Genomic DNA, 13810 nt, shown 5'->3' with positions numbered 1-13810 from the left:
TCGGAAGCGGGCGGCCGTCAAGTGACAGCTTGCCGTAAAGAAGGAGAGGAAGGGGAAAGTCGGTGGGCGGGACTTCTGAACGTGGGGACTGATTGGGTGATATGGAGGGGGGAGGCGGGCGTTCCTTCCCGTGCGGGGATTGGGCTTCCTGACCGGGAGGAGGTGAGGAGGGCGGCCATTGGCGGAATTGGCGCCACTTCCCGCGTCACTCAGTTCCGTGGCGGGAAAAAGGAGAAGGAGGCGAAGCGGCCAAGATGGCGGGAAAAGGCGGAGGTTGCGACTACGCGGAGGAGGCCGGTGAGCGCAGGGGGGGCGGCGGCGGCGGCGGCGGGCGGGCGGGCGGAGCCGAGCTGACCGTGTCTCTCTCTCTCCGCAGCGAGGGCTTCGGCGTTCCTGGAGGGCTTCTACCGGCAGAGCGAGGCGGGGAAGGAGTTCCCTTACGTGGAGCAGCTGGTGAGGCGGCGGGCGGGCGGGCGGCGGAGCGTGTGCAGAGTGCGGGGCGGGGGCCCCTCCTCGCCCCTCCGCCGCCGCCGCGCTCACGCCCTTCTCTCTCGGCTCCTTCCCGGCAGCGGCGGGTGGCGCAGCGGGATCAGGTGGCGCTGCGCGTGGATCTGGACGACGTGGCCGAGGAGGACCCGGCGCTGGTGGACTCGGTGTGCGAGAACGCGAAGCGCTACGAGAAGGTCTTCGCCGATGCCGTCGCGGAGCTGCTGCCCCGGTACCGGCAGCGGGAGGTGAGCCTCGGCCCCCCTCCCCGCTCCCTTCGCCGGGCTGCGGCCTTCCTGCCGCGGGGCGTTCCCCTGGTGCGCGCCGCCTTGCCTCTCTCCTCTCGCCCAGCAGGTCGCCCACAAGGATGCGCTGGACGTCTACATCGAGCACCGGCTGCTGCTGGAGGGGCGCGGGCGGGAGCCCGGCCAGCCCCACGACCCCCAGAACCAGTTCCCACCAGAGCTCATGCGCCGCTTGTGAGTGCCGCCCCCTTTTGCCAGGCCTGGCCGGGAATCCTGCTGCCTCTGCAGCCGCCCCTGCAAGCAGAGGGGGGCATTTGCTGAGTTTCTCTTCTTCCGGTAGAAATGGAAGCTGAGGAGGGCAGAGGATGGGGGTGTCCTTTTCTCTACCTCCAGATGTTGCTGCAAGGCCTCATGGCCCACCGTGGTCTCACTCTGTCTCCCTCTGCCCCGTTTCATAGTGAGCTGTACTTCAAGGCGCCATCGAGCACCAAGGCCCAGGTGATCCGGGAGGTGAAGGCTGATGCCATTGGGAAGCTTGTGGCCATCCGGGGCATTGTCACCCGCGTCTCTGAGGTGAAGCCTCGCATGGTGGTAGCCACCTACAGCTGTGACCAGTGTGGTGCAGAGACCTATCAGCCGGTGAGGAGACAGTCTTCCAGTGGGAAAGGGAAATGCACAAGGGGGTGATACCCCAGCCGAGGCTCCTTGTACCTGACCCCCCTTCCTTCTTCTCTTGCCTCCTCCCAGATACAGGCCCCCAACTTCACCCCTCTGCTGATGTGCCCCAGCCGGGAGTGCCAGACCAACCAAGCTGGTGGCCGACTCTACCTGCAGAGCCGTGGCTCCAAGTTCATCAAGTATCAGGAGCTGAAGATCCAGGAACATGTGAGCCTCTGTGTGTTTCTGTCAAAACAATGGGCCCCTCTGCTGCTGTAGCCATTTCCCCACTAACCACCCACGGCGTTCCAGGGGTGGGGTGGAGAGCCAATATCTAGCTGCTCAGCCACCAGTGGAAGCAGCGTGGGCCAGTGGTTGCAGAGAGCATGTTTCACAGGCAAAAGGTCCCCAGCATCTCAAAGCAAAGGTTGTTGGGTTAGTATGACGGGGAAAGGCACAATTTTACTTTAAGTGTTTCTGTCTTCCTCCTCAATTCCCAAAGTATTTTAGAGTGGCTAACGATAAAAGAGTAAAAGGCAATGTTAGTTGGGTGGTTAACATGCAGAACTGGTCATTATGCACATTCACTGGACCCCCTGGAGAGTGTATACATAATCTAGTTATAAGGAAGGAATTCTGCACATTTCCCAGTCAATGTGCACCTGTCAACTGGCCCAAAGTGGTTCTAGTCCTTGGGCCCCAAGGAAGGGCGTCTTTTGGAGCAGCCCTGTGATTGGCTGCCTCCTTCACAGCAGGTGGGCCTGTCCCTTCCCTCAAGGAGGCACTCACCACTTGTGGAGGCTGAGCCACTCCATGTCCACATCCTTGGGGCACAGCAAGTGACATTCAGACATAACCCAAGACTGGATGCCACACTGGAAACATCAAGCACCCCAAAGCAATTTGCTTAACAAGACACAAGCAAGGGAGGAGCTGCTTTCCTGCCATCTCTGCCGCAGAGCAGGCTTGACAGTGGGCTAGATCCTGCAGGGGCCAGTGTGGTGGCTGTGCAGCTGCTGCCTCTACAAGCACCTCCAGGTGGGGGGCAGGGACTCTTTGCAGTCTCTGGGTGCGTGGTGGGGAGGTCTTGGGCAGGTGCTGGGGTCAGAGTAGGCAGTGCTGTTCTGGGCTAGGGCAGGTGGGTGGGTGATTGGATGTTCAGAAACCTCCAAGGAAGGTGATGGGCTCTCTTCATTGAATGTTTTTCAACAGAGGTTGGGCGGCCAGGGATTCTTTCTGTATGATCCCTGCATTGCAGGGGATTGGAGCAGATGGCCTGTCTGGTGCCGGGGCAGAGGGTCTGGGTGCACTGGAAGGGCGAGGAGGGGGCCCTGCTCTCACCTCCCCCTCCCTCCCTCATAGAGCGACCAGGTGCCAGTGGGGAACTTACCGCGTTCCATCAGCGTCAGCGTGCAAGGGGAGAATACGCGCCTTGTGCAGCCAGGGGACCACGTCAGCATTACTGGCATCTTCCTCCCTGTGCGGCAGATGGGATTCCGGCAGGTCCTGCAGGTGGGAGAGCAGTAGGTCAAGCTGGGAGGGGTCTGGGGGTGGTGCTGGGGCTCTGGACTGAGCACATGTCTTGCTGCATTGTAGGGCCTTCTGTCTGACACATACCTGGAGGCCCACCACATCGTCTGCATGAGCAAGAGCGAGCAGGAGGAGCTGGGTGGAGGGGGCCTCACGGAGGAGGAGCTGCGCCAGATCACAGGTGAGGGGCGGCTTTATCCTCCCTGCCCCTCTGGCCCCATGGGGCTTGGAAAGGGCTTCCAGGAAGCTGGTTGTGGTGTGGAAGTGGTGCTCTGGCCTGCCTTGTATAGTCTGGTTCCAAGATGCTTTGGGCAAAATCCCTTCTCTCTTTTTTTTTTTTAAATAAATATTTATTAAGGTTTTTACAATGTTACAAAATGAAAAAGAGAAAAGAAAAAATACAAAATAAAAATAGTTAAAAACAATTCAATCTTTTCATCACTTATCTTTCATTTACTTGTTTCCTGGACCTCCTCATACCTCCCCTTTTTGTATTCCACTTCAATTTATTAGTTTAGCAATTCCTTTCCCTCCTTATTTTATCCTGATCTTTAATCTTAATATATTATACCTTAGTTTACCTATTAAGAATCCAATTTTTTCATATTCTTTTATACCATTACAGCTAGAAACCACTTAACTTCAATCCAACATCATTCTAACATTCATTAATTTTGCAATATTTCTGTAAATAGTCTTTAATTTTCTTCCAATCTTCTTCCACCGACTCTTCTCCCTGGTCTCGGATTCTGCCAGTCATTTCCGCCAATTCCATATAATCCATCAGTTTCATCTGCCATTCTTCCAGCGTGGCTAGATCTTGTGTCTTCCAATACTTTGCAATAAGTATTCTTGCTGCTGTTGTAGCATATATAAAGAAAGTTCTGTCCTTCTTTAACACCGATTGGCCAACTATGCCCAGAAGAAAGGCCTCTGGTTTCTTCAAGAAGGTATATTTAAATACCTTTTTAAATTCATTATAAATCATCTCCCAGAAAGCCTTAATCCTTGGGCACGTCCACCATAGGTGAAAGAATGTACCTTCAGTTTCCTTACATTTCCAACATTTATTATCGGGCAAATGGTAGATTTTTGCAAGCTTGACTGGGGTCATGTACCACCTGTATATCATTTTCATAATATTCTCTCTTAAGGCATTACATGCCGTAAACTTCATACCTGTGGTCCATAACTATTCCCAGTCAGCCATCATTATGTTATGTCCAACATCTTGTGCCCATTTAATCATAGCAAATTTCACCGTTTCATCCTGAGTATTCCATTTCAACAGCAAGTTATACATCTTTGACAGAATCTTAGTTTTGGGTTCTAACAATTCTGTTTCTAATTTTGATTTTTCCACCTGGAAGCCGATTTTCTTGTCCAAATTGTATGCCTCCATTATCTGATAATAATGAAGCCAGTCTCGCACTTTGTTTTTTAGTTTTTCAAAACTGCAATTTCAACCTATCTCCAACTTGTTCCAAAATTTCCCAATATTTCGGCCATTTGACCTCCATACTGAGTTTTTTCTGAGCTTTCACTTCCATCGGTGACAGGCACCTTGGGGTTTTATTTTCCAATAAGTCCTTATATCTTATCCAGACATTAAACAGTGCTTTCCTGACAATATGGTTTTTAAATGCTTTATGCGCTTTGACCTTATCATACCACAAATATGCATGCCATCCAAATACGTTGTTAAAACCTTCTAAATCCAAAATGTCTGCGTTTTCAAGAAGCAGCCATTCTTTCAATCAGCAAAAAGCTGCTGATTCATAGTAAAGTTTCAAGTCTGGCAGGGCAAATCCACCTCTTTCCTTTGCATCTGTTAGTATTTTAAATTTTATTCTAGGCTTCTTGCCCTGCCAGACAAATCTAGAAATATCTCTCTGCCACTTCTTGAAACAGTCCATTTTGTCCACAATTTGCAATGTTTGAAACAAAAACAACATTCTGGGCAATACATTCATTTTTATCGCAGCAATACGGCCTAGCAGTGAAAGCTTCAAATTTGACCAAATTTCTAAATCTTTTTTCACTTCAACCCAGCATTTTTCATAGTTGTCTTTAAATAAATTCCCATTTTTTGCTGTCATGTTAATCCCCAAGTATTTGACTTTCTTAACCACTGTTAAACCTGTCTCATTCTGAAACCTCTCTCTCTCAATTGCTGTTAAATTTTTCTCTAAAACCTTGGTTTTTGACTTACTCATTTTAAACCCTGCAACCTGACCAAATTCTTGAATCAGTTCTAAAACCCTTTTGGTACTAGATTCTGGCTCCTGTAACGTCAATACTAAGTCATCTGCAAATGCTCTCAATTTGTACTGTTTGGCTCCGACCTGTATACCTTTAACCAACTGGTCCCTTCTCGGGCAAAATCCCTTCTCAGAAGAGGTGCCTCAGAGCTGGCAGCGAAACAGAGGAAGCAGCTGCCTTATACTGAGTTAGACCCAGGGTATAAGGCAGAGAGTCTTTCCCAGCCCTACCTGGCGATGCTGTTGGCAGGGATTGAACGGGGAAGTTTCTGCATGGCCCTTGGGCAATGACTGTCCAGGAAGAGAACTTTGGGGTCATGGCAGAGATCTCGCCCAAAGTGCTGCCTCCTTGTTCCTGGCCGAAGTGAAGCCAGTCTTGGCTTGCTGGCCCCTCCTGTAGGCATCTCCTCCTCAGCTGCCTCAGCTGGAATCTAAATCGTAACCACCTCTTTCACACCCTGATTTGGAGAGTTTCTCTGGAGGTCGGCTGGCTTCTGTCAGGGATGTGCTTCTGTCCCTCAAGCAAGATTACTGGCAAACTCCCTTGTGCAGGGGGTGGGGCATCTATCCGTCACCATCCCACGCAGTGCCTCCCAGCCCCTTCCTGCCCCCGGGATCCTGAATTGCCCAAGGGGCTGGTGTGGTCTGGTTGGGTGCCTGGAAGGTGCAGGGCAGGGGCCCCTGCCCCTCACTCACATCTCCCTTCTGCTGATTCCCTTGCAGAGGAGGATTTCTATGACAAGCTGGCGGCCTCCATCGCCCCCGAGATCTATGGCCATGAGGATGTCAAAAAGGCCCTCCTCCTCCTGCTGGTGGGGGGCGTGGACCAGAACCCCCGGGGCATGAAGATTCGGGGTAAGGCCCCCATGGCTGCAAGCAGCTGCTCTCCTGCGCCTCCCTTCTCCCTCTGCCGCCATCTCTGCTCTGGGGCCTTTTCTGCAAAGTGCTGCCTTTGCTCTCAAGGGTGGGGCGATGTTTTCTCCAGAGGTCAGAGGCACCCCTGGATAATGTGCCCTCTTCTTCCCACTCCCGGACCTTGTAGGGAACATCAACATCTGCCTCATGGGGGACCCTGGTGTGGCCAAGTCCCAGCTGCTGTCATACATCACGCGCCTGGCGCCACGCAGTGAGTACCACTTCAGGGTCCACTGACTGGGATACTGCATGGGACTGAGCATGGGACCTTCTTCCTGCAAGGCAGATGCTCTGTCCCTGAGCAGCGCCTGTCTGGCTGATGTTGCAGCTGCTTAGTTGACTCCCTCTGGAAGTTACCCAGCTCCCGCTAAGGAGACCTACAGGCTGCCACGGTGGGGGGAGCAGGGAACCTGAGGTCTCCGCTTCAGAAGAAGCTGCAAGGGGGTGGGCAGAGGGGTCTCCCCAGGGTCTTCCTTCCCACGGCTCTCAGCCAGATGGGCAGGTGTCTATGGAAAGGTAATGCTGCTTAGGCCCTGAAGGCACACCAGAGCAGCCCTTGGTCTCAGAGGCCACTTCCACCCCCTGGGCACCTTGCTTTCAGCTTCCTGCCATGTGTGTGTGTTGGGGGAGAGTGCACAAGGCTTTCTCTGTGGTGGTCCCCTTGCCTCTAGAAAGGCCTCGCCTCTGAGGTGCATCTCGCCATGATACTGATTTCGTTTTGTCAGTTGGACAAGACACCCCTTTTGCTCAGGTTTTGGGGGAGGGCCGAGGCTTATGAGGCCCATGGATTTTTTGTGCAGCCGGGGGCCTTATTTTGTGTCACCCAGTCCTTGAAGCTTAGCTCTGAGGGTGGATGTTTCCTGCCCTGAGCCCAGGAGCGTTGGGTGAGGGCGGAGGAGAGCTGCTGTAGTGATGGGCCCAACTTCCGTCCCGTTCTCCAGGCCAGTACACCACGGGGCGTGGCTCCTCTGGGGTAGGGCTGACAGCTGCTGTGCTGCGTGACCCACTGACGGGGGAGCTGACCCTGGAGGGTGGCGCACTGGTGCTGGCTGACCAAGGCGTCTGCTGCATCGACGAGTTTGACAAGATGCTGGAAGCAGACCGAACGGCCATCCATGAGGTGATGGAGCAGCAGACCCTCTCCATTGCCAAGGCTGGCATCCTGACCACGCTGAACGCCCGCTGCGCCATCCTGGCGGCTGCCAACCCCACCTATGGCCGCTACAACCCCAAGCGCAGCCTGGAGCAGAACATCCAGCTCCCGGCTGCCCTCCTCTCCCGCTTCGACTTGCTGTGGCTCATCCAGGACCGGCCGGACCGTGACAACGACCTCCGGTGAGCAGGGGCCACAAGGCGCTGCAGATGAGGCCCTTCTCCTCCCTTCTCCCCCCCCCCCCCCGGGTTTTGCTGCTTTTTCTAAATGGTTGCCTGTTTTTTACAGTCTTGCCCAGCACATCACGTACGTGCACCAGCACAACCACCAGCCCCCCTGCCAGTTCCAGGAGCTTGACATGGGCCTCATGAGGTGAGGGGGAAGGGCTTTCCAGCCCCAGGGGCCATACAGTGGCTGGGCCACTGCACATGGTGTAGGGAGGGTGGCTCCCATGCAGCGGAGGCCTTGGGTCAGGGCTCGTCTCCTTGCGTCTCCTGCCAGGCGGTACATTGCCATGTGCAAGCAGAAGCAGCCAGCGGTGCCTGAGGCTCTGGCAGACTACATCACGGCCGCTTATGTGGAGATGCGGAAGGAGGCCTTGTCCAACAAGGATACCACCTACACTTCGGCCCGCACCTTGCTGGGGATCCTGCGCCTGGCCACTGCCCTGGTGAGTAGAGCGCAACAACAACAACAATAATAATAATAATAATAAAATTTTATTTATATCTAGCCCTTCCCAGCCGAAGCCGGGCTCAGATCGGCTAACAACATTAAAATGATACAACATTCTAAAATCATTTCATTATAAAATCAATTCAAATCAGATTAATGGCAACCATTGGGCTAGAGTTCTGTGAGGATTGCCAAAGGAGGGGGTCAGGCTGTGCCCTGGCCAAAGGCCTGGTGGAACAGCTCTGTCTTGCAGGCCCTGCAGAAAGATGTCAAGTCCCGCAGGGCCCTAGTCTCTTGTGACAGAGCGTTCCAAGAGTCCTGCAGCAGCTGACCAAGCCAGAAGGAGCCACCGTAGCCCCATGTCTGGGAGCCCAGCTGGCTGCCTTTTCTGGGAAGCCCATCAGAGCCTCAGGGCAGCAGTTCTCCCCACTCACAGTTGCCAACAGCTGCTACCCAGCTCTGATGGTGGAGGTGGAATATAGCCATTGCAGCTAGTGGCTGCCAGTAGCCTTTTGCTCCCCCCGGTTGTCTCATCCTCTTCTAAAACCATCTGAGCCAGAGGCCACCAGCACTGCATCTGTCTGCTCTAATTCTTCCAATGTTCAGCTCCCCCCCCCACCCCAAAATAAAATAATTAATTGTAGTTCTGTCATATCTAGTTTCCTCCCAGCAACTGTAGTTGTAGTCTCCATGCTGTCCTCTGGCCAATACTTCAGAGGGAAACAGGTTAATCCATCCTAGGCCACCTGCTCCACCTTCTCACTTCTAGAAATTTGTGTGGATACAGCAGAAATTGCAGTGGGCCAAACATCTTTTTAGAATACTTTGCTTTCCTATTTTTCTTTTTTTAATCCTAAGAAGCCCGCTTAGAGTTGACCCCTGCAATTCTGGTGCCTGCACTGAAAGGGTTTCAATGCAGCGGCAGGACCTTGGAGGGCATCGCTTGGTGGTTTGGAGCAGGAAGGGAACTGTTTCTTCTGTGCGGTGGTAGAGGGACCGTGGGTGAGCCGGCTGACATTGTGGGGCTCCTCTTTAGGCTCGTCTGCGGCGCGTGGACTTGGTTGAGAAGGAGGATGTGAATGAAGCCATGCGCCTCATGGAGATGTCAAAAGATTCCCTTCTGGCAGACAAGGGGCAGACAAGCAGGTATTGTATTGTCATAACCTCATGCTGTGGAGTGGGGGCATCAGACTTCTCTTGGGCTACTGGATTGACCTTCCCCCTCCCCCCCTCCTACTGCAGGACTCAGCGCCCCTCTGAACTGATCTTTGCAGCCATCAGGGAATTGGTTCCGGCTGGGGGACCTCGCTCTGTGCACCTAGCAGCAGCTGAGCAGCGCTGCGTCTCCAAGGGCTTCACTCCTGCCCAGTTCCAGGCTGCGCTCTCTGAGTATGAGGAGCTCAATGTCTGGCAGGTGAACCAGAAAAAGACCCGCCTCACTTTTGTCTGAGCCCTGCTAGCCTGCAGGAGGTCTTGGTGCCTGCTCTCTCCCACCTTGGCTTGGACCTGGGCTGGGGGACTGCTTGCAGGGTGTCTCCTGCTATCGCTTTTATTAAGACTGGCATTTTCCCCCAATAAAGCAATTAATTTGTATATCTTGTGATCTAAATAATGCCAATCAATGGCTGAATGCTGACTCCTACCAGCTCTCTGCTTCCAGGGCTCTTTCTGCCTGGGGGTGGGGGGTGGAATGGGCAGCCCGCTCAAGGTTGCAATGTCCATTGAGGAGGAGAAGCAAGGGGGGTGTTGTAAGACCTCCTACACACACTACCAGGCCAAAGAGGCCAAAGACATGAACCACACACAAAGTGTCTGCCGTCAAAACTGCTTTATTAGAGAGAGCCAACATCTCAAAAGAAGAGCCCCCGCATTCGCCGGCCAATGCCCTGGCGGTCATATAGAATGTTAAACTTGTTCACAAACTGGTTCATGGTGTTGCAGGTCTTGGTGATGGTGCCAAGGTATGTCATGAGGCCCACGTCATTGCATTGCTGAGAGGGAGACAAAAGGAGGCCGGCTGATCACAGAGGGGACAACCTGTGTCCTGCAGAGCTCCTGGAAGCACTTCTTCCTCCCACCTTCCCATGCACCAGAGCTCTTCTCCAGCTGCCCTCAGATCAGGCTGTTGCAAGCTTTGCCATAACCTTAGCATTGGAAGAGACACTGAGGATCATCTAGTCTAACCCCTTGCAATGCCAGAAAAGCTCAAGTTGGCAGGTGCATTTCCAACATTTTCCTTTTGTGGAGGTCTCTGTGAGATGCAGGAACCCCCCAGGCCAGAGGGAAGCACTTTAGCCGGGGAAGTAGAAGCAAATGACAACATTCCTGCTCCATCCCTACCCCCCATTAACAAGGGATTCCTCTCCCCCGCTCCAGTTTGACATGTCTTCCCACACTTGGCAAGAAGCAGACATGTTTTCCTCGCCAGGACACTCACATCATAGAAATCTGTTTTGAACTTGTCAGTGCTCAGCACAGGCAGGCAGTGGCAAAGAGCATAGGCCTCGCGCAAGATCTCGTGGTTGAAGGGCACCTCCCCTGGTGAGGGTGGGAAAAGAAGCAACAGGTTAGAGAGGAGGCTGAGGTGCTTCCCACCTGCAGGAAAGAGGAACAGAGACAAAGGTGGACACTGTTGCTTCACCCACAGCCCTCACCTGCTTCCGAGGCTTTAACATACTCCAAGATGAGCTTGACACGGCTGTGAAGCATCTTTATGGCACTGTGCTGGGCAATGAGATGCTCGGCCACTACAGTGACAAGTGGGGGAGGGGGAAGAGTCAGGGGGAAGCCGCCTGAAAATAGCCCTAACACCTCTCTCCCCTGAGGCATGAAGCAGACCCGGAACAGCTTCCACCATCCTCTCTCATGGGAGACCTTGCAGCTCCAGCCCAAAGTTAGCACTAACTGGCTAACAGCCCCACTGCCCATTGCCCCCCCTTGCCTGTGGAGTTCTCGCCGCTGCCCGTCGCTGTCATCCGTGCCACATGATCAACCCCAATGCGCTCGGCCTCCTCTGTGGCCAGAGTGTACATCAGTTCAGCAAACAGCATTGTAGCCTTGATAGAAAGGGGGAAAGAGACAATAAGGCCGCAGATAGGCCTGTCCCCCTGCACAGGCAGCAAGCGGGGCTCCCTCCAAAGGTGGCTGGCTCGTCTTCCTTGGAGATTTTTAAGCAGAGGTTGGATGACGAGGGATCCTTTAGCTGTGACTCCTGCACTGGGGATCTCTCCTCCCATACAGGAAAGATGGCCCGCTTCTACCCAAGTCCTTGCAATACATGCCTTTCTAAAAAGAGTGAGATGGCGCAAGAGTGGTGGGTATTACCTCTCCATTGATGATGTCAATCACCGACTCGAAGACACTGACAGGCAACTGAGAGAGAGAGAGAGAGAAAGAGAGTGCACAGCAGCTCACTCAGATGTCCCTTGGTACAGCTGTCTGAGGTTTCAGTCATGGAAGGGAGCAGGTACTCACATCCGTGTGTTTTGTCATGGGGTTCAGCTTGAGGAAGAGGGGGCTCTCGATGATCTCACACACCTGAGGAAAAAATGAAGGTGCTATCAGGAGCGGCAGAAGTCTGGGCCTCTGTCCCTTGGCAATGTGAAACCGGAGGGCTGCTCAGAGGCCTCTGCCCACCCATCCCACAGCCAGCAGGCAGCAAACGGGGTGGGGGCAAGGCTCACCTGCTTATGGACATGGATGTCAGACTGGTCTGGGGGGCCACCTGTTGTGTACCAGCCTAGGAACTCCAAATCTTTGAAGACTTGTTTAACTGCAGGACAGCGGAAGAAAAACAGCTATCACAACATATAGTGACACTGGTCAACTACGATGGCTGCAAGAAGGCATTAAACTAAGTTATGGAGGATAAGACTATTGCTTGTGAATATGACAACGGATCTGTATTACCTTTACTATTGGAGGCAGAATTCTTCTGAGTACCATTTGCCAGGAATCACCCCGGGGAGGGGGAGGAGTGCAGCTGCACTGGGGTCCTGATTGCCAGCTCCTGGGGGGGGCGGTGCCTCTAGTTTACCACTGTGCATAAAGAGTGCTGGGCTCTGTGGGTCCCTCGGCCCCCTGCTACCAGCCAGGCTGCTCTGAGAGACCCTCTTTGGCTCATGCCTGTCCTGCGAGTTGCCCCCGCCAGCCCCCCTCGTCCTCCTGGCAGGCCCAATTGCCGACTCACACTGTTCCTCCTTGGTATAGTAATACTCCTTGTCGATGACCACGTTCTCCCCCACCGTGTGCGAGAGCAGCTCGAAGGAGTTCATCACCTCGATGTTGCGCCCCTCCTGGCGGCCGATCAGGGCTCCGATTACTGCGGGAGGCAGAGGGGGGAGTCAGGGCGGCTCCTCCCAGCAGCCCCAGCGAGGGCGGCTTGTGCTCCAGGACGACGCGAGTTTTGCCAGATGGGGGGGGGGCTCTCTCCGCTCCCTTCCCGGAAGCCTTGGCAAGGCGGGCGGCCTGAGGCTGCAGAAGATGCATTCGCGCTCCCCCCTCCCGCGGGAGGCCGCCGCTTCCCGGCTCGCAGGCAAAAGCCCACCGGGTGCAGCTCCCCCCCCCCCGCTCACCTTGGACGGGGCGCCCCTCCTGCGAGCGCATCCGGATCCAGTGGTCGCTGATGTTGAGGATGACGAGCGGGTGCAGCGCCACCGACACGCTCCCCGTCACGCCCGACGCCATCACCGCTGCGGAGACCGAGGGAGTCGTGAGGACGGAGGGAGGCCCCGCGGGCGCCGCCGCCGCCGCTCTTTCCCGCCGCCCCAGCCAGGCCCCGCCCGCCGCCTCCCGGGCTTACCCGCCGCGTCCACCTCCATGCCGGCCCCGTTGCTGCTCCCGGCCGGGCAAGAACCGCCGCCGCTGGGAGCAGCCGCCATCTTGGCCGCGTATGTCCCGTCGCGCTCTCCGTAGAGCAATCTCCCCGACGGACGAAGGGCGCATGAGCGTCGGGAGTGAGGCCAAAGAGATACGAAGAATGTAGAGGGATCCCGAGGTGGAACTTCCGGGCTCACAGCGGCTCGGCGGAGAAGGCGACTGCGCAGCTGCGAGGGGGGAGAGGGAGGACCCTTACAGGAGAGGAGGCAGGGCGGGCCCCGGCTGCCCTTGCTGCGGGTGGCGCAGGCGGAGCAGCTGCCGTCCCAGCACCGCGGAGATTTTCATTTGTTGTCCGCCTAGAAAGACCCTTATGTCCCTCTCCGCCCGCGATCTTTTTTCTGGAGTCCCACGGGCAGCGGGGTGGGGGCCGCCGGGCTGGAGCTGGAGCTGCGCGCGGTCCCCCCCCCCCCGTAATAATTCCATATCTGAAATACCGTGTCCAGCTCTGGACGCCACAGTTTAAGATATTAAGGATATTGACAAGCCAGAAGGTGTGCAGAAGATGATCAAAGGTCTGGGAAACCAAGCCTTATGAGGAATAGTTGAAGGAGCTGGGGATGTTTAGCCTGGAAAAGAGGAAACTGAGATGAGATATGCGAGCCATCTTCAAATACCTCAAGGGCAGGGAAGATGGAGAAGCTTATTTTCTGCTGCTCTGGAGGGCAGGACTCGAACCCATGCCTTCTAGTTATAAGAAAGAGATTCAGACGACATCAGGAAGAGCCTTCTGACAATAAGAGCTGTTCGACAGTGGAACGGTCTCCCTCGAGACGTGGTGAACTCTCCTTCCTTGGAGGCTTTTAAACAGATGGCCATTCTCTGGTGAATGCTTTAGTAGATATTCTTGCATTGCAGGGGGTGGACTAGATGACCCTTGGGGTTCCTTCCAACTCGACAATTCTATGAGTCTAACTTGTGCTCTGTGTTTCTATGGATGTTCCTAAAGCTGCAGTCTTGTAGGTGTCAGGCAAAACCTAGTCCGGCATTCTAACAACTACAAAATCTTGGCT

General features: G+C 54.6%; 2 protein-coding genes across 3 annotated transcripts; one reads left to right on the top strand and one right to left on the bottom strand.

The window, feature by feature from the left end:
* Nucleotides 1-139: 139 nt before the first annotated feature.
* MCM7 (minichromosome maintenance complex component 7) lies at nt 140-9515 on the top strand. 2 transcript variants are annotated; one of them, XM_081011937.1, is made up of 15 exons: nt 140-297; nt 377-453; nt 570-734; nt 841-965; nt 1190-1370; nt 1479-1616; nt 2751-2900; nt 2985-3099; nt 5903-6034; nt 6222-6305; nt 7036-7429; nt 7536-7619; nt 7749-7917; nt 8959-9068; nt 9165-9515. In XM_081011937.1, exons 1-15 carry the CDS (start codon nt 255-257, stop codon nt 9370-9372), a joined length of 2175 nt encoding a protein of 724 aa, XP_080868063.1. In that variant the 5' UTR covers nt 140-254; the 3' UTR covers nt 9373-9515. The 2 variants fall into 2 exon arrangements, with proteins under 2 accessions (XP_080868063.1, XP_080868062.1); XM_081011936.1 differs by having other exon boundaries at nt 838-965.
* Nucleotides 9516-9735: 220 nt separating this feature from the next.
* Nucleotides 9736-12868, bottom strand: COPS6 (COP9 signalosome subunit 6). Its single transcript, XM_081011964.1, has 10 exons — nt 12724-12868; nt 12497-12613; nt 12112-12243; nt 11606-11694; nt 11397-11459; nt 11247-11294; nt 10864-10978; nt 10577-10669; nt 10360-10460; nt 9736-9913 (listed from the first exon to the last, which is right to left on the bottom strand). The coding sequence occupies exons 1-10, from the start codon at nt 12800-12802 to the stop codon at nt 9773-9775; spliced, it is 978 nt and encodes a 325-aa protein (XP_080868090.1). The 5' UTR covers nt 12803-12868; the 3' UTR covers nt 9736-9772.
* Between the last annotated feature and the right edge of the window lie 942 nt (nt 12869-13810).

The sequence above is a fragment of the Podarcis pityusensis genome, assembly GCF_964106645.2.
Source record: "Podarcis pityusensis genome assembly, chromosome: 6".
Taxonomy (NCBI): Eukaryota; Metazoa; Chordata; class Lepidosauria; order Squamata; family Lacertidae; genus Podarcis; species Podarcis pityusensis.
This window is presented reverse-complemented; position numbering and strand designations above follow the sequence as displayed.